General features: G+C 46.4%; 1 protein-coding gene across 1 annotated transcript in view; it reads right to left on the bottom strand.

Moving 5' to 3' along the window:
• FMN2 (formin 2) overlaps window positions 1-19,195 on the bottom strand; it is a 302,966-nt gene that overhangs the window by 177,297 nt on the left and 106,474 nt on the right. Inside the window, exon 7 of the mRNA XM_075862445.1 lies at window positions 13,465-13,552. Within this exon, the coding sequence (XP_075718560.1) occupies window positions 13,465-13,552 (88 nt within the window). The remainder of the gene's footprint in view (window positions 1-13,464; window positions 13,553-19,195) is intronic.

Here is a 19,195-nt window from a genome sequence, read left to right on the forward strand (position 1 = left end):
GCCTTACAGCCGACATTTCACTGGCAAGAGCGGAATCGTAGATTACTATGGACCCTCTCGCTTAACCCCTTAGATGCTGCAGTCAATAGGGACCGCAGCATTTAAGCCGTTAAAAAGAGGGACACAACCCTCGCGACGCGATTGTGGGGTGCGTTTGAATGTCATGGCTAGTCTGGCATCTTTGTGCTACTATTAACACATGCAAGAGGCGGTAAAAAAACACTATATACTGCAATGCATTAGTATTGCTTTGCTGTGTGTCATATAAGCGATCCAACAATCACTGGTACTTATGGGACTAATAAAATAAGTAAAACACAGTTGAAGGGTAACTAAACGTTCTACAAATTTCTGACATGTCATAGTGACATGTCAGAAGTTTTGATTGGTGGGGATCTGAGCACTGAGACCCCCACCAATCGCTAAAACTTTTTCTGGAAATCGATGCTTTCGGAGTACGGACTCAATAGAAAGTTTATGAGCTGCGGAATAAAACTCTGCACCGCATGTCAATTTCTGAGCGTTTTTTCCGCTCACTATTTACGCAGCGTGTGAATGAGATTTGTTCTATCTAATCCACTTTGCTGCTATTGTATTATGCTGCGGATTTTCCACAACTAATTTTGTTGCAGAAAATCTGCAGTATTAATGGAACGTGTGAACTGACCCTAAACCCCAAATTCGCCCCCTCCCCGCCAGTCCGTGGAAAAATTTGTCTTGCATGAAACTGGTCCTTGGTTAAAAAAAAAAAACATCGGGGACTGCTGCTCTAGGGAACTTGAACCAGCTTGCATGATGTGTATCATGATATGTATTGCAGTATATTGTGATACTGACAGTCTCCTATTAAGCCATAGTACAAAGATGGCAGACCTGGGTCCCTTCATTAGGCCTCCAGGCTGCCATGCCAACCATTGGCACCCTGTGATTGCGATGCAGGGAGGGGGAGGGGGCTGGTGATGCAATGCCGACCTGTTTCTGACGGCTTAGATGCCGCACTCGCTTTGGACCACAGCATCTAAGGGGTTAAACAAGCAGGATGCTGTTCGTTACAATGAAGTGTCGGATGCTACAGACAGCCGACACGCTCGTTCTAAAGAGCGGGCTTAGCCTGTCAACCCCCACCATACTCCCCCATCTGACCTATATACGGCAGATTTTGGGAGGTGGTACAATACTTTTGTCCATATAGTGAATCAATAACATATATAGTGTATATATAAATAATATATCCACATACTGTACACAAATAATGCTACCATATCAGCCATAACAAAACCACGGACAGGTGAAGTGAATAACAATGATTATCTCATTACATAGGCAGCTAGTGAACAGTAAGGTTGGGTTCCCACAGAGCAGATTTGCTGCAGATTTTGCCTGCATTTTGTAAGCCAAAACCAGAATTGGATCCGGGAGAGCAGAGCTATAAAGCCTTTCATTTATATATTTCTTCTGTTTAGGTTGCGTTCTTGGTTTTGACTTAAAAAAACGCAAGCAAAATCTGTAGCAAATCTGCACTGTGGGAACCCAACCTTAGTTCTTGAAGTTGATGAGTTATAGAACAAACAGAAAAAAGGAAGGAGCGCAAAGATACCAGCCACAATAATATTTAGCTTTTTTATATAAAGTAGTATGTTTTCCCAACATACTCTCTGTGAGTGGCAACTAAGTTACTATCCACAAATAATCCAAAGCAGACAGAAATAAACTTATTTTCCAGCCGCTCCAATCCTGCCGGAATTCTTCGTTATCAGGTTCCGTATAAACAATGCAAAAATATAGAAAAAACCTCTGGGGAGCGGTTGTATTGAAGTTCAATGCAATGCATTCAAATTAGCATGCAAATGGAATCGTACACACGTGTGTGAGGAGAGCCAGGCACCTAGCTCCCCTCCAATCTTCGTTCACTTTAAATATCCCTCCCCTGGTCACTCTTTCAGTAATGCAGCAGGCAGAATCATCAATCGAAGTAAAAGGGTGATTTTAATAACATTTGAAAATAAAAACAAATATAAAATGGCCAAACATTCCACGCGTATCGGGGCATCCCCCTTCATCAGGAATCATTAGCTGTCATATACTAGCATGTTTAAATACCCACTTTCCCCTTATTCCCGCCTCCCCTACCCAGAAGTGATGTAAATCTGCAACACCTCTATGTTGCGTTTCAGCATCTGACATCTAGCTCCTCCTACAGGAAGTGACACAAAACCTGAAACCACTCTATCTATGCTCCCATGTGTCCTTTCTCACACCGGAAGTGACTCATAATTTGAACCCTATCCACAGCCGCACCTCCTATGGAAGTAACACATTACCTCAAACAAAGAGTGACCAGGGGAGTGATATTTAAAATGAATGAGGATCGGAGGGGAGCTGGCAATCCTCACACATGTGTATACGATTCCATTTGCATGCTAATTTGACTGCATTTCATTGAACTTCAATACAGCCGCTCTCCAGAGTTTTCTATATTTTTGCATCGAAGTTGATGTGTTGGAAGTAGGAAAAATGGGCAAGAATAAGGATGTGAGCAACTCTGACAAAGACCAAATTGTGATGGCCAGATGACTGTATCAGAGCGTCTTCAAAACAGTACGTCTTGTAGAGTGTTCCAGTTATGCAGTGGTTAGTAGCTAACAAAAGTAATCCAAGAAAGAACAACTGGTGAACTGACAACAGGGTCAAGGGCACCCAAGGATCATTGATGTGCGTGGGGATCAAAGGCTTGCTCGTCTGGTCCGATCAAAAAGAAGAGGTACTGTAGTAGAAATTGCTGTAAAAGGTAAATTCTGGCAATGATAGAAAGGTGTCAACACACAGTGAATCGCAGATTGTTGAGTATGGGCCTGCATAGCTCCAGACCAGTCAGAGTGTTCATGCTGACCCTGTACACTGTCGAAAGCACCTACAATGGACATGTGAGCATCAGAACTGGACCATAGAGAAATGGAAGAAGGTGGCTTGGTCTGAGGAATTGCGTTTTCTTTTACATCAAGTGGATGGCGAGGTGCATCGCTAATCTGGTGAAGCGATAGCACCAGAATGCACTCTGACATAAGGCAAGCCAGCGAAGGCAGTGTGAAGCTATGGGCAATGTTCTCGCCTGAGTCCTGTATGCTACTATGACACATACTGTACCACCTACCTAAACATGGATGTACCAAATACAATTTTTCATGGCAACGGTATTCACTATTGGCAGTTGCCTCTTTCAGCTGAATGACCCTGCCAAACTGCAAATATTTTTCAGGAATAGCTCGAGGAACATAACAAAGAGTTTAAGGTGTTGTCCTCCAAATTCCCCATATCTCAAACCGATCAATCATCTCTTAATGTGTGTGGGAATAACAAGTCCGATCCATGGATCCACCCTGCTACTTAAAGGATCTGCCGCTAACGTCTTGATGCCAGATACCATAGGACACATTCAGAGGTCTTGCGGAGTTAATACCTTGACAGGTCAGAGCTCTTTTAGAGGCACGAGCAGAACCTATACAATGTACAAGGTGGTTTTATGTTATGGCTGTTTGGTGTGTGGTGGGGGGGGGTGTAATTTTGGGGGGGTGATACAACCAATAATGAAGACAAAAACAGAGAACTCTAATGTGCATATGTATTAATTTCTGAAAGTCTATACTTTGTGGATTCAACTTTTACTACAAAAATGCAAGTCTCTTGGGGTATGTCTCTATTAGTTTAGCAAATCAAAACACTGGGATATTTGCCCATTCTTCCAGGAAAAACGACTCCAACTCCTTCAAGTTAGATGGGTTGGATTGGTGTGCAACAGTCTTATTTTACAGATTCTCAATTGGATTGTGCTTTGACTGGACAATTAAAAGACAATTAAACGTTTCCTGTTAAACCATTCCAGTGTAGTTTAGCAGTATGTCAAGGGTCATTGTTGTGCTGAAAGGGGAACCACCATCCCAGTTTCAAATCTCTGGCAGACAAACAAGTTTTCCACAAGAACTGCCCTGTATTCACTTTCATCCATCTTTCCTTCAATCCTGGCCAGTTTTCCAGACACTACCAATGAAAAACATCCCCACAGAATGATGCTTTACTGTGAAAATGGTGTTCTTAGGGTGATGGAAAATGTTTGGTTTGCGCCACACATAGCATTTCCCAAGATGGCCGAAATGTTAAATTTTAGTCTTTTTTAACCAGGGAACCTTCTTCCATGTGTTTCGAGGAGTCTGCCACATGCTGTTTGGCAAACTTAAAATGTGTTTTCTTATGTTGGTCCTACGCTATTGTTTTCATGCTAGGAAATGGAAACCTTACAAAACAGAAACAAATGGAAATGGAGCACATGGTTTATAAATAGGGATAGCACAGATAACTTAAAACAAATAAATTTATACAAGTGAATGCCGACTTACAGTGGATAAATACAATAACCCCATTTTAAGCTCCCTGAATATAAGCTCACTTAATCTCAAGTCACATACTTAAAAACGATATGTCAGTTATTTATGCTGGCCTGTTGTTTTTTACGGCCGTTTTTGGAGCTGTTTTTCTATAGAGTCAATGAAAAACGGCTCCAAAAAAAATGGCCGGGGTAAAAAAACGGCCCGTCGGAACAGAATGCCGTTTTTCCCATTGACATCGATGGGCAGATGTTTGGAGGCGTTCGGCTTCAGATTTTTTGGCCGAAAATAAGCCGTGTGAACATACCCTAATAAGGAAAAAGGTGTCAATCAGCGGCTGGAGTGTGGGGGTTTATTAACTTAGATGTGATCGATAACAGGTCGCCGATGCCGTCAATCCAACTGACCAAATGAATTGGGTTTCAGCACAAGATACAGCTTCTCGTGTATCTCAAAAAGTAAAACATTTTTTAAATGAAAAACAATTACAAAGTTGCATTAAACACTATAACACATGGTTTTAGTACAAAAAATGTATTCAAAGGTGTACATAGCCTTTAATAACTAATAAGCGACAGTACACTGAAATCATCGTATCTCTCTCTTCTTTATGCTGCGCTCAGACTGGGCAGCATAAAAATATGTCAGATCTGTTTTATGCTCAAAACACACTAGCAAGCTCCCACACTTGCATTTTCAGTTTGTTTTTAAAGCAGTTTTTCCCACTAAGACTGGGTTCACACCTGCGTTGGTGTGTTCCGTTGTTGCCGACTTTAATGGGTTCTGTCTGCTTTCCGTCGGGGTGTCCGTGCTTTTACCGGACACAACCGTGCAGCATGCTGCGTTATTGTCTCTAGTAAACTCTGGCAAACATTGCCGGATCTGCGACGGAGGCCCCTAATGGAGCCTCCGACGCAGGTGTGAACATAGCCTCAGCTGCAGTAGCTGCTTCCTCTGCTGCATCCTTCATACATAAAACCATATACAGTATATGCACATACACACATTTTATTACTATTTTGTGCAAATAGATGTTTGTCATCCAGCCCCACGAAGTAGAAGAGTTCATTATTATTCCCCTGCCCAAGGGCAGTACAGTAATGGAGGGGGGTTCAGATTTTGAAGGATGTAAGAATGTTCACACAGGACTGATAGCTTACTGTACTTGTCCTGATCTGCTCTCATCCCTGTGCCTGCAGAATGCAGACACTATCCACCTCCCTTTCAGTCCCGACTACAAAGCTCCCTGAACAGATGGAGGAAGCTTTTGCTACTTAGATATATGACAATGAAGCCAGGACAGCGATAGCGCAAGAAGGATGGGGGTGTTTAAATTCAATTTAACACTGATGCTGCTGGATAGGGGCTTCATTATTGTGACTTGTATGCTGTAGCATATAATACACCGTGTTCAGATTTAATTTCCTAAGCAATCCAACCATACAGTACCTCCCAACTTTCAAGTATCACAAAGAGGGACAACCGAAGAGGCGCAATTTTTTTTCTTTTAAGCCATGCCTCCAATCCCACCCAATCCCCGCGCATATACACCAGGTTAAGCCAACACAATATCATGCTCCCATTCCTTGAGCGGAATACCGGTTGCCGACTCCGGCCGGAGATTCCGCTCCAGGAGGAGCCCCTGACGTCAGTGTCCATATATGTACAGTGATCTCAGGGGTTTCTTCTAGGAGCAGAATCCTCGGCCAGATCATCGGCAATGGAGATTCCACTCAATCTGTAGTCACTGACGTCACTGTCCATATATGGACAGTGACGTTAAGGTCTACCGCGAGCACAGCACTTAAAGTAGAACTGTGCCCGGGGAGTCCTCAGCGAGCGGAGGAGCTCCCTCTGCTCCTCCGCTCTTAACTAATTCTGAAGCACGGAGCTGATGGTTCCCTGTTTCAGCATTGGGTTCAACTGTATCTGCGTCCTAATGACGCAGATACAGCTGACAGCGGGAAGTACCCCTGGCCGCCAGGGACAGCGGGACATCGGCTGGAATCCGTGACTGTCCCGCTGAATCCGGGAGGGTTGGGAGGTATGATCCATGAGTAACTGGGCCATTCAGAAAGACATACACACACAATAACATGATAAATATACACAAAATTAGACAAATGAAATAAATATGAATAAACAAGTTTCAATGATTATGCATATTTGTGATCATCATACACTGTGTGCACAATTGTTAGGCAAGTGAGTATTTTGACCATATCATTTTTATGCATATTTTCCAACTCCAAGCTGTATAAACTTGACTGCTTATTGGATTGAAGGATATCAGGTGATGTGTAATGAGGGAGGGTGACCTAAGAAGATGAAGACCCTATATCAAGGTATGCATAATTATTAGGCAGCTTGTTTTTCTCTGGCAAAATGGTCCAAAAAACAGATCTAACTGACTCTGAAAAGCAAAAAATTGTTAAAAGTCTTTCAGACGGATGCAGCACTCTTGAGATTCCTAAGATATTGGGGCGTGATCACAGAACCATCAAACAATTTATTGCAAATAGTAAACAGTGTCGCAAGAAACATGTTGAGCTAAAAAAAAAAACGCAAATTAACTGCCAAAGTGTCACGGAGGGTCTGTGGACCCACTGGGTCGTACCGCCTTGGCGGTAAGGCAGCTGGCCAACAGGGCGCAGGTCTGAGTCTATAGGATATAGGGTACCTGTGGCAGCAGGTGGACGTCAGGCGAGGGGAGGCAGACAAGCGTGGTATCCAGCGCAGCACGACAATAACAAGCACGGCACTAGATTGGAATACAGGTACAGGAACAGAAAAAGGGAAACACTGGGAGCAGGAAACACTAGGGGACCACTTGCATAGACAACAACAACACACAGGCATAGAACTAGGGGGCTGGACCCCTCTTATAGTCCAGGGTACTCACAGGTCAAAGTTCGTCCATGAGGTCCGGTGCACGCGCTGCCCCTTTAAGAGCAGGTACAACCCTACGGGTTTCGGCAGAGGTGAGTGTACGCGAGCGCTGGCGTCTCCTGAGGAGGAGGCTGGGGCCAGTCCTTGCCGACTCGTGGCTGCGGCTGTCAGTATGAGGTTGGAGCTGACAGCCCGCAGCCACGGACATTACACAAAGTTTTGAGAAGAATCAAACGTAAAGCAACCAGGAACCCATTATCCTCCTGTGCTGTCGTATTCCAGAACTGCAACCTCCCTGGAGTGCCCAGAAATACAAGGTGTTCAGTGCTCAGAGACATGGCCAAAGTAAGAAAGCCTGAAACCCGACCTCCACAGAACAAGACACATAAGTTGAAAAGTCAAGACTGGGCCAAAAAATATATGAAGACCGATTTTTCAAACGTTTTATGGACTGATAAGTGAAACTTGTCGGACCAGATGGATGGGCCTGTGGCTGGATCATTAACGGGCACAGAGCTCCACTTCAACTCAGACGCCAGCAAGATGGAGGTGGAGTACTGCTTTGGGCTGGTATTATTAAAGATGATCTAGTACAGGGGTCTCAAGCACACAGCCCGCGGGTCGCATGCGGCCCCTGGGGCAGTCATCTGCGGCCAGCGGGACACAGCCGCTAGTACAGGCTCTGCTCCGGGACTCTGTGGAATTCACTGAAATCGCTGTCCATATATGGACAGTGTGTCAGGGTCTTCCCCAGAGCGGGGTCCCGAGCAGACCCCTAGTATAGGCTCTACTCCGGCACACTGTGGAATTCCCTGACATCGCTGTCCATATATGGACAGCGATTTCTGAGGCTTCCCCAGAGCGGAGTCCCAAGCAGACCGCTAGTATCGGCTCTGCTCCGGCACTCTGTGGAATTCCCTGACAGCGCTGTCCACATATGGACAGCGTTATCTGGGGCTTCCCCAGAGCTGGAGTCCCAGGCAGAGCGCTTGTATAGGTTCTGCTCCGGGACTCTGGGGAATCCCCTGACATCGCTGTCCTCATGTTGACAGCGATGTCTGGGGCTTCCCCAGAGCCGGAGTCCCGTGCAGAGCGCTAGTATCGGCTCTGCTCCGGGACTCTGTGGAATCCCCTGACATCGCTGTCCACATATGGACAGCGATGTCTGAGGCTTCCCCAGAGCTGGAGTCCCGGGCAGAGCTGGAGTCCCAGTGATGTCAGGAGCACAGCTGGAGTCCCAGGAAGAGCCTACTAGCGCTCTGCCCGGGACTCCAGCTCTGGGGTTGCCCCTGACATCCATGTCCATATATGGACAGTGATGTCAGGAGCAGAGCTGGAATCCCAGGCAGAGTGCTAGAAGTTGCTCTGCTCCGGGAACCCAGCTCTGGGCAAGCCCCTGACATCACTGTCCATATATGGACACTGTTGTCAGTGGCTTCCCCAGAGTTCTGGCGCAGAGCCTATACTAGTGCTCTGCTCCGGGACACCGGCTCTGGGGTTGCCCCTGATATCACATTCCCATCCAGGAGTATCCCCTGACATCACAGTGTATGGACAGTGACGTCAGGGGCTCCAACAGCAGAGGAATCCCCAGCCAAAGCATCGGCAACGCTCTGGCTGGGGATTCCACTCCTAGAGGGAGCCCCAATGGAGCTATCTACTGGGGGGGGGGGTGTGGCATTATCTGCAGAGGGCACTGTGGCAGCATCTTCAGAGGGCACTGTGACAGCATCTGCAGAGGGCAATGTGGCAGCATCTGCAGAGGGCAAAGTGGCAGCATCTGCGGAGGGCACTGTGGCAGCATCTGCGGAGGGCACTGTGGCAGCATCTACGGAGGGCACTGTGGCAGCATCTACAGAGGGCACTGTGGCAGCATCTACAGAGGGCACTGTGGTAGCATCTACAGAAGGCACTGTGGTAGCATCTCCAGAGGGCACTGTGGTAGCACCTACAGAGGGCACTGTGGCAGCATCTACAGAGGGCACTGTCGCAGCATCTACAGAAGGCACTGTGGTAGCATCTACAGAGGGCACTGTGGTAGCACCTACAGAGGGCACTGTGGCAGCATCTACAGAGGGCACTGCGGCAGCATCTACAGAGGGCACTGTGGCAGCATCTACAGAGGGCACTGTGGCAGCATGTACAGAGAGCACTGTCGCAGCATCTACAGAGGTCACTGTGGCGGCATGTACAGAGGGCACTGTGGTAGCATCTACAGAAGGCACTGTGGTAGCATCTACAGAGGGCACTGTGGTAGCACCTACAGAGGGCACTGTGGCAGCATCTACAGAGGGCACTGTGGCAGCATCTACAGAAGGCACTGTGGTAGCATCTACGGAGGGCACTGTGGTAGCACCTACAGAGGGCACTGTGGCAGCATCTACAGAGGGCACTGTGGCAGCATCTACAGAGGGCACTGTGGCAGCATCTACAGAGGGCACTGTGGCAGCATGTACAGAGAGCACTGTCGCAGCATCTACAGAGGGCACTGTGGCAGCATCTACAGAGGGCACTGTGGCATTATCTACAAGTGGGTGTGTGGCAGTATCTACCTAGGACACTGTGGCATTATCTAGGGGGGTGTGGCAGTATCTACAGAGGGCACTGTGGCATTATCTACAGAGTGCACTGTGGCATTATCTACGGAGGGCACTGTGGCAGCATCTACAGAGGACACTGTGGCATTATCTAGGGGGAAGTGGCAGCATCTGCGGAGGGCACTGTGGCAGCATCTGCGGAGGGCACTGTGGCAGCATCTACGGAGGGCACTGTGGCAGCATCTACAGAGGGCACTGTGGTAGCATCTACAGAAGGCACTGTGGTAGCATCTACAGAGGGCACTGTGGTAGCACCTACAGAGGGCACTGTGGCAGCATCTACAGAGGGCACTGTCGCAGCATCTACAGAAGGCACTGTGGTAGCATCTACAGAGGGCACTGTGGTAGCACCTACAGAGGGCACTGTCGCAGCATCTACAGAGGGCACTGTGGCAGCATGTACAGAGGGCACTGTGGTAGCATCTACAGAAGGCACTGTGGTAGCATCTACAGAGGGCACTGTGGTAGCACCTACAGAGGGCACTGTGGCAGCATCTACAGAGGGCACTGTGGCAGCATCTACAGAAGGCACTGTGGTAGCATCTACGGAGGGCACTGTGGTAGCACCTACAGAGGGCACTGTGGCAGCATCTACAGAGGGCACTGTGGCAGCATCTACAGAGGGCACTGTGGCAGCATCTACAGAGGGCACTGTGGCAGCATGTACAGAGAGCACTGTCGCAGCATCTACAGAGGGCACTGTGGCAGCATCTACAGAGGGCACTGTGGCATTATCTACAAGTGGGTGTGTGGCAGTATCTACCTAGGACACTGTGGCATTATCTAGGGGGGTGTGGCAGTATCTACAGAGGGCACTGTGGCATTATCTACAGAGGGCACTGTGGCATTATCTACAGAGGGCACTCTGACACTATCTACAGAGGGCACTGTGGCACTATCTAAAAAGGGGCTACCCAATCTGGACATGTGTGTCTGCCAAACTCTGCCAACTGAGCCGCCAGACTGCATTTAGCGACACTTAAACTGAAAGACTGGATTGTTGAAATAAGCACGTGGAGAATTCTCTAAAATTTTAAACCTAGCGGTATTATTATAGTAATGTAGTATTATTATAGTAGTTCAAATAACTAATTGATTAACAATAATTTTGTATTGTATGAAATTTGAAAGTAACTTTGTCAACTTCCCATTTTTTCTATATGTGGCCCACTTACCCGGCCGAGTTTGAGACCCCTGATCTAGTAGGACCTTTTTCTGTTGAAGATGGACTAAAAATCAACTCCCAAACCTACTGCCAGTTTTTAGAAGACACTTTCATCAAGCAGTGATACAGGAAAAAGTCTGCGTCTTTCAGGAAAACCATTAGTTTTATGCAGGACAATAATCCATCGCATGCATCGACATATTCCAGTGCATGGCTAGTCAGGAAAGGCCTCAAAGATGAAAGAATAATGGCCCCCTTACTCACCGGACCTAAACCTTATTGAGAACTTGTGGGCCCTTCTGAAACGGCAGATTTAGGATATGTTCACATGCTAGACTAAAACCGTCTGAAAATACGGAGATGTTTTTTAAGGCCACTCGCGATTTTCGCAGCGTTTTTTTACGCCCGTCTTTGGAGCTTTTTTCAATAGAGTCTATGAAAAACAGGTCCAAACACGTCCCAAGAAGTGACCTGCACTTCTTTTTCGCTGCCATTTTTTTACGTGGCCGTTTTTCAAAATGGCCGCGTAAAAAAACGGCCCGTCAGAACAGAACGCTGTTTTTCCCATTGTAATCAATGAGCAGATGTTTGGAGGCGTTCTGCTTCCGATTTTTCATCCGTCTACGGCCCAAAAAACAGCCGAAAATAGGCCGTGTGAACATACCCTTAGGCCTGATTCACACGAAAACGTCCGTGGGACGGCCATTGAAATAGCGGCCGTCCCACGGACCTATGTAATTCAATATGGCCGTTCACACAGCCGTTGTTTCAATGGACCGTGTGAAGGGTCCGTGGGAAAATAGGACATGTCCTATCTTTTCACGCATCACGCATCCCTCCATAGACTCTCAAATATGGTGGATGCGTGACATCGCGTCCCACAGCACTGAGCACGGATGCACCTCGGACGTGAAAAACTGCAGTTTTTCACGTCCGAGATGCGCAGCGTTCGTGTGAATCAGGCCTTAGGGTATGTTCACACGCAGTGTTTTCAGACGTAATTCGGGAGTTTTACGCCTCTAATTACGCCTGAAAAAACGCCCCTAATACGCCTACAAACATCTGCCCATTGCTTTCAATGGGTTTTACGATGTTCTGTTCCCACGAGGTGTAATTTTAAGCGTCGCTGTCAACAGACGGCGTGTAAAATCACGGCTCGTCAGAAGAAGTGCAGGACACTTCTTGGGACGTTTTTGGAGCCGTTTTTCATAGACTCTATTGAAAACAGCTCCAAATTATGGCTGTAAAAAATGCTGCAAAAACGCCGCCAAATACGCGAGTTGCTCAAAAAACTTCTGAAAATCAGGAGCTGTTTTCCCTTGAAAACAGCTCCGTATTGTCAGACGTTTTTTGTTAAGCGTGTGAACATACCCTTACAGTGAAGGAAAACAGTACACCTCTCTGAACAGTGTCTGGGAGGCTGTGGTTGCTGCTGCACAAAAACGTAATCGTCAACAGATTAAGAAACTGACAGACTTCATGGATGGAAGGCGTATGATGGTTATTGAAAAGAAGGGCACTGATTTTTTTTTTTAAATGTCTGAAGTGTTTATTTGTACATTTTGAGTTGTTTCGTTTATTTGTCTCGCTTTAACAGATCAAAATAAACAACTGGGATGGGAACATTTTCCATTTTCGTTTAGTTACATAATAATTCAGCACACTTCCTTAAATATTCAGGTTTGAGGTTTATTAATGTTTTGGATTGACCGACAGCACTGTAGTTCTTCAATAATAAAATGAATCCTCAAAAATATAACTTGCCTAACAATTGTGCACAAAGTGTATATTCAATATGCTTTATACATAAATTTCAGTTTATTAATTTAGGCGGTCAAGCAGATGGTTAGACAATTTGTTGAATGCAACAAGATTCCCTGTTTTTATGGCCACTTTCACATGGCAGTATTTTGAATCAGTATTTGTAAACCAAACTCAGAAGTGGGTCCAAAACACAAGAGAGGAGAAAAATCTTTTCATTATACTTTTTCACTGTATAAATTTTCACGCAAACAATAGTGAAGGGTGTGGCGCTATAAAAATAAAAAAAAGCGGAGACCTAGCGGAACAGAGGCAAACTGAAACCCAAAAAATACCATTGAAATCATAGTATTGCAAATGGAAACTATACTTTCCGTTCATCTGTTCCTCTGACGGAACAGATGAACGGAAAGCCGAACGGAAGGCCAACACTGATGTGAACAGGCCCTTAGAAATACTGAAGTAAATTACTGATTAAAATATTATCATGTGAAAGTGGCCTTAGTCTGGCAAAACAAATTCAGAATATTTTTAAGATTATGTATGATTAGAGTTAGTCATTACGTACTTAATTAAAGTGTCTGGAGATATTATATTTGATGAAGCCCAATCTTAAATTATACTTGATTATAACTATAAATAAACTTACTGGTGTGTTTACATATCTACTTACCATGTTGGATGTCTTTCATGTCTAAATGAAGGCTGGACATTAATATTCCTACTGCTTGTGATCTTTTATTGCTCAAAAGCTTGATAACCTGTAGTGATAAACATAGCAAAATAAAGAAAATTACATTAGAATTAAAAAAAATAATTCTACAGGATCTAGGGTCTAACATGTAGATTGGAGTTTGATTTCATCATCACTACTGCTATTGGGCTTTATTTAGCAACTGTCTAAGGCTCAATTCACACTGCGTTTGCAGTGTATGTTCAGTGTATGCGCAGGGAAAGCTCTTGGCACAAATAACGCCAAAGGTTTTCATAGGACCACATTGACCTGACGTATAACAGGAGTGTACATTTGGTATACCTTTTACAGTACAGTCGACTAAGCTATTCAATACAGAGGTATACAGCATATACCTCTGACAGAAGGCTCACACGCAGGCCTAATTTAAAAACTGGCTTTGTTGCCCATAGCAGCCAATTAAAGCTCAGCTTACATATCTTAAACTTCATTAGGAAATTTAAAACGTCACTATTGGTTCCTACTTCCTATAGGGTAACAAGGCCAGTTTTTCAGTTACAGATTTGCTAAATGAGGCCCATTGGGGGAAATTTATCAAAACTGGTGAAAAGGAAAAGTATACTAAGAAGCCTAAAGAGAAAGAGGTCAAGTACACTCAAAATAATATGTAATAGAAAAAACTTTCTTTATTAACAGATAGAAAGACAAACAGTTAAGGCCTCATTTACACGAGCGTGTGCGTTTTGCGCGCGCAAAAAAACGCTGCGTTTTGCGTGCGCAAAAGGCAATTGACAGCTCCGTGTGTCATCCGTGTATGATGCGCGGCTGCGTGATTTTCGCGCAGCCGCCATCATAGAGATGAGGCTAGTCGACGCCCGTCACTGTCCAAGGTGCTGAAAGAGCTAACTGATCGGCAGTAACTCTTTCAGCACCCTCGACAGTGAATGCCGATCACAATATACACCAACCTGTGAATAAAGAAAGACGTTCAAACTTACCATGAACTGCCTGCTTCCTCCAGTCCGGTCTCCCGGCCGTTGCCTTGGTGACGCGTCCCTCTCTTGTCATCCGGCCCCACCTCCCAGGATGACGCGGCAGGCCATGAGACCGCTGCAGCCTGTGATTGGCTGCAGCCTGTGCTTGGCCTGTGATTGGCTGCAGCTGTCACTTGGCCTGAATTGTCATCCCGGGAGGTCGGACTGGAGGAAGGAGCCGGGACTTATCGGTAAGTCAGAACTTCTGTTTTTTTTTACACGTATATGTATATTGTGATCGAAAGTCACTGTCCATGGTGCTGAAACAGTTTAAGTCTTTGAGCACCGTGGGCAGTGACTGTCTCCTGACGTCGCGTACCCGAACATTTTTTGCCGGGTTCGGTTAAAACGAGTTCGGCCGAACCCGGTGAAGTTCGGTGCGCTCATCTCTAATTTGACACTCCGTTTGGATGTTTGTAACCAGAAAAGCACGTGGTGCTTTTCTGTTTACATTCATCCTTTTGACAGCTCTTGCGTGATTTTCGCGCATGCAACGCAGGACCGTCAGTGTGGCATGCGTTGTTTTCACGCACCCATTGAAGTCAATGGGTGCGTGTTGCGTGAAAAACGCAAGAATATAGAACATGTCGTGAGTTTTACGCAACGCACTCACGCAGCGCAAAATTCACGCATCGTCTAAACAGCCCCATAGACTATTATAGGTGCGTACGACACGCGTGAAAAGCACGCGCGTCGCACGCGCGTATAATACGCTCGTGTAAGTGAGGCCTAAAAATGAGTCATACAGTGTAAGGCCTCATTTACACGAGCGTGTGCGTTTTGCGCGCGCAAAAAAACGCTGCGTTTTGCGTGCGCAAAAGGCAATTGACAGCTCCGTGTGTCATCCGTGTATGATGCGCGGCTGCGTGATTTTCGCGCAGCCGCCATCATAGAGATGAGGTAGTCGACGCCCGTCACTGTCCAAGGTGCTGAAAGAGCTAACTGATCGGCAGTAACTCTTTCAGCACCCTCGACAGTGAATGCCGATCACAATATACACCAACCTGTGAATAAAAAAAGACGTTCAAACTTACCATGAACTGCCTGCTTCCTCCAGTCCGGTCTCCCGGCCGTTGCCTTGGTGACGCGTCCCTCTCTTGTCATCCGGCCCCACCTCCCAGGATGACGCGGCAGGCCATGAGACCGCTGCAGCCTGTGCTTGGCCTGTGATTGGCTGCAGCTGTCACTTGGCCTGAATTGTCATCCCGGGAGGTCGGACTGGAGGAAGGAGCCGGGACTTATCGGTAAGTCCGAACTTCTGTTTTTTTTTACACGTATATGTATATTGTGATGGAAAGTCACTGTCCATGGTGCTGAAACAGTTTAAGTCTTTGAGCACCGTGGGCAGTGACTGTCTCCTGACGTCGCGTACCCGAACATTTTTTGCCGGGTTCGGTCAAAACGAGTTCGGCCGAACCCGGTGAAGTTCGGTGCGCTCATCTCTAATTTGACACTCCGTTTGGATGTTTGTAACCAGAAAAGCACGTGGTGCTTTTCTGTTTACATTCATCCTTTTGACAGCTCTTGCGTGATTTTCGCGCATGCAACGCAGGACCGTCCGTGTGGCATGCGTTGTTTTCACGCACCCATTGAAGTCAATGGGTGCGTGTTGCGTGAAAAACGCAAGAATATAGAACATGTCGTGAGTTTTACGCAACGCACTCACGCAGCGCAAAAATCACGCATCGTCTAAACAGCCCCATAGACTATTATAGGTGCGTACGACACGCGTGAAAAGCACGCGCGTCGCACGCGCGTATAATACGCTCGTGTAAATGAGGCCTAAAAGGGCGTCAGCCCACACGGAATACATGAAAAGGTACTGATGAAAATAACAAGGACCCAGGGTTAAATGTTAATTCAGTGAACAGCTCAATACATGTAGCATATGTGTAAGGAATTAGATCAGGTGACTCTAATGTCTGTAGCACCATTAACTGGTATTGGTAATTATAACCAGTAAATATAGGTTAGTGTCATGTAGCAGTATAGCTGAGACTGATTTAGGAGCAGTACAACCTAGATCTGAATAACAAAATAGCCATGTGCATTAGGTAAATGAGAAATGGCACGTACCCGGATTCATGTAGCCGCATGGGGGAGACGCCAAGCCCGACGCGCGTTTCGGCAGCTGCCTTCGTCCGGGCTTGGCGTCTCCCCCATGCGGCTACATGAATCCGGGTACATGCCTGGGGATTTCTAAGTCGGGTTCCTGGAGGCCTGCACCCTGCTATCCGGTTGTTGTTCTACTGTGCTGCCCATTTATCCTATTTGGACAATACTGTAAATTGTGATGTAGACAGTGATGATCTGAAAGCACAGTCGTTTTTATAGAGAAATAAACAATAAAATCTGGAATCCGAACAGTGATACATAAACAAAAGAAGAAGGTGATCCATGGAAATCTATGAAGAGGACAATTCAAATAAGAATACTGTAATGTCCACAGCCGCAGACTGTCGTGCGTACCTGCCCCCCAACATCCGTGGCCATGGGCAAGTGAGTGCAAGGCAGCATCTCCCTCCTGAGAGATGCCGGCACTCACTTCCACATCGCTGAACTGGTTCCTGTAGGGTGCATGCGCGCTCTCGTGCACGGCCTTAAAGGGCCAGTGCACACACATGAGTAATATCTGTAATTAGCCCATGATCACCCTGGACTATAAAAAGGGCTCTGCCATTTCAATTAATTGTCTGAGTGTTGTTGTGTTTACCTGTGTTAGTCTTGCAAATGGTCCCTTAGTGTTAGCCTGTTCCCAGTGTTCCTCTGTCCTGCTTCCTGTATCCTGTGCTACCTTTGTTCATGTGCCTAAGAAAGGTGGAGTCGTGTTGTGCCCCCGGTCACGCCTGCTGTGTTACACCACGCCTGGTGTCTGCTGCTAAGGTCCTGTCTGTGCCGAGCCTCCATTACTCTCTGAACGACTACAGGTACCCTTGTGCTTGGACTATATCTATACATTGACATAGTGCACTGTTTGGCCAGCTGCTATCTTGCTACGGCTGTACGGTCCAGTGGGTCCACATACCCACAGATCGTAACAAATACAAAGGATAAATGATTACCTTTGAGCATTGTGCTAGACCAGGCACCAGACTAGTAAAAAGTTTAGGTCAATGGACCTCAGTTGATGCTCCTTTGTGGCAGATCTCCTATTTACTGGAGGTTCAAAATCACATATGCAGTATATCACCCAATGTTTGTGCATTGCGTCTGACACATACATGGATGTAAGGCCCTATTCACACAAATCTTTTTGGCGCTGTTTTTGAATGCGGAAACCAGCGTCGAAAGCTGCACCAAAAACGCCTCCCATTGATTTCAATGGGAGGCGGAGGCACTTTTTTCCCGTGAACGTAAAAAAACGCTCGCGGGGAAAAGAAGCATCATGCCTTTTCGTCAGGCGTTTCCGTCTCTGACCTCCCATTGACATCAATGGGAGTCAGAGAAAGCGGTTTTCGTGTTTTTTGCCTGCGGCGCTCAATGGCCATGGCCGAAAAAAGCAGCCAAATACACTGTAAAAAATACGTAGCTCTCAGTCTGTTACCTCTCCTCCACTCCTGTCCTCAATAACACCTTCACATGATTGGCAAGTCACCACGTAATGGTAAGAGCAGAGTAGACAGCAGCACAGAGTATTTCAGGAGAGGAGCGTGCAGATTCAGTGCTGCTGTGAACTCTGCTCTTACCATTACGTAGCTCAGTCTGTTACCTCTCCTCCTCTCCTGTCCTCAATAACACCTTCACATGATTGGCAAGTCACCACCCCGCACAAGATCCACACGCTCATCTCCTGAAATACTGCTGTGAACTCTGCTCTTACCATTGCACTGTAGCACAGCCTTATATAGTGGATCGAGCGGGTTCCCCAGCAGCATTTAAAAGAAACAGGATCCTGACCTGTCCACAGAGTTTAAGGCAGCACAGAGTATTTCAGGAGATGAGCACGGCCGGCCACGGGCAGCCGGTCGTATTTCCGAGCCGTGCTCCCATTATAAAGTATAGGAGCACAGCCCGTAAAATAAGAAAATAGAACATGTTCTATCTTTTTAACGGCACGGGCACCTTCCCGTGAGAAAACGGGAAGGTACCCGTGGCTAACAGAAGTCTATTGGCCCGCTATTTCGGGTCGTAATTAAGTCCCGTAATAACGGGTGTTTTTACGGTCGTGTGCATGAGGCCCCGTAATGACGGGTGGCTACATGTGTGCACCCGTCATTACGGCAGCGTTGCTAGGCGACGTCAGTAAATAGTCACTGTCCATGGTGCTGAAAGAGTTAACTGATCGGCAGTAACTGTTTCAGCACCCTGGACAGTGAATTCCGATCAGAATATAGAGTAACCTGTAAAAAAAAAAAGACATTCATACTTACCGAGAACTTTCTGCTTCCTCCAGTCCGGTCTCCTGGCCGTTGCCTTGGTGACGCGTCCCTCTCGACATCCGGCCCGACATTCCTGGATGACGTTACAGCCCATGTGACTGCTGCAGACAATTGTGTCTTCCCACCACCCCAAAAATAAGTTAGCGTAAGTAGGAGCACAAACACTGCCCATGGCCGTGCCCTTTATTTGATGATAATATTTTTTATCAAAGACAAAAAAATTATGTGTAAGCAAAAAACGTAAGAGTGATAACACAAATTCATTGTGTAACTGAAATTGGGTGCCTTTTGTACTCA

Source organism: Rhinoderma darwinii, chromosome 4 (assembly GCF_050947455.1).
Source record: "Rhinoderma darwinii isolate aRhiDar2 chromosome 4, aRhiDar2.hap1, whole genome shotgun sequence".
Classification (NCBI taxonomy): domain Eukaryota; kingdom Metazoa; phylum Chordata; class Amphibia; order Anura; family Rhinodermatidae; genus Rhinoderma; species Rhinoderma darwinii.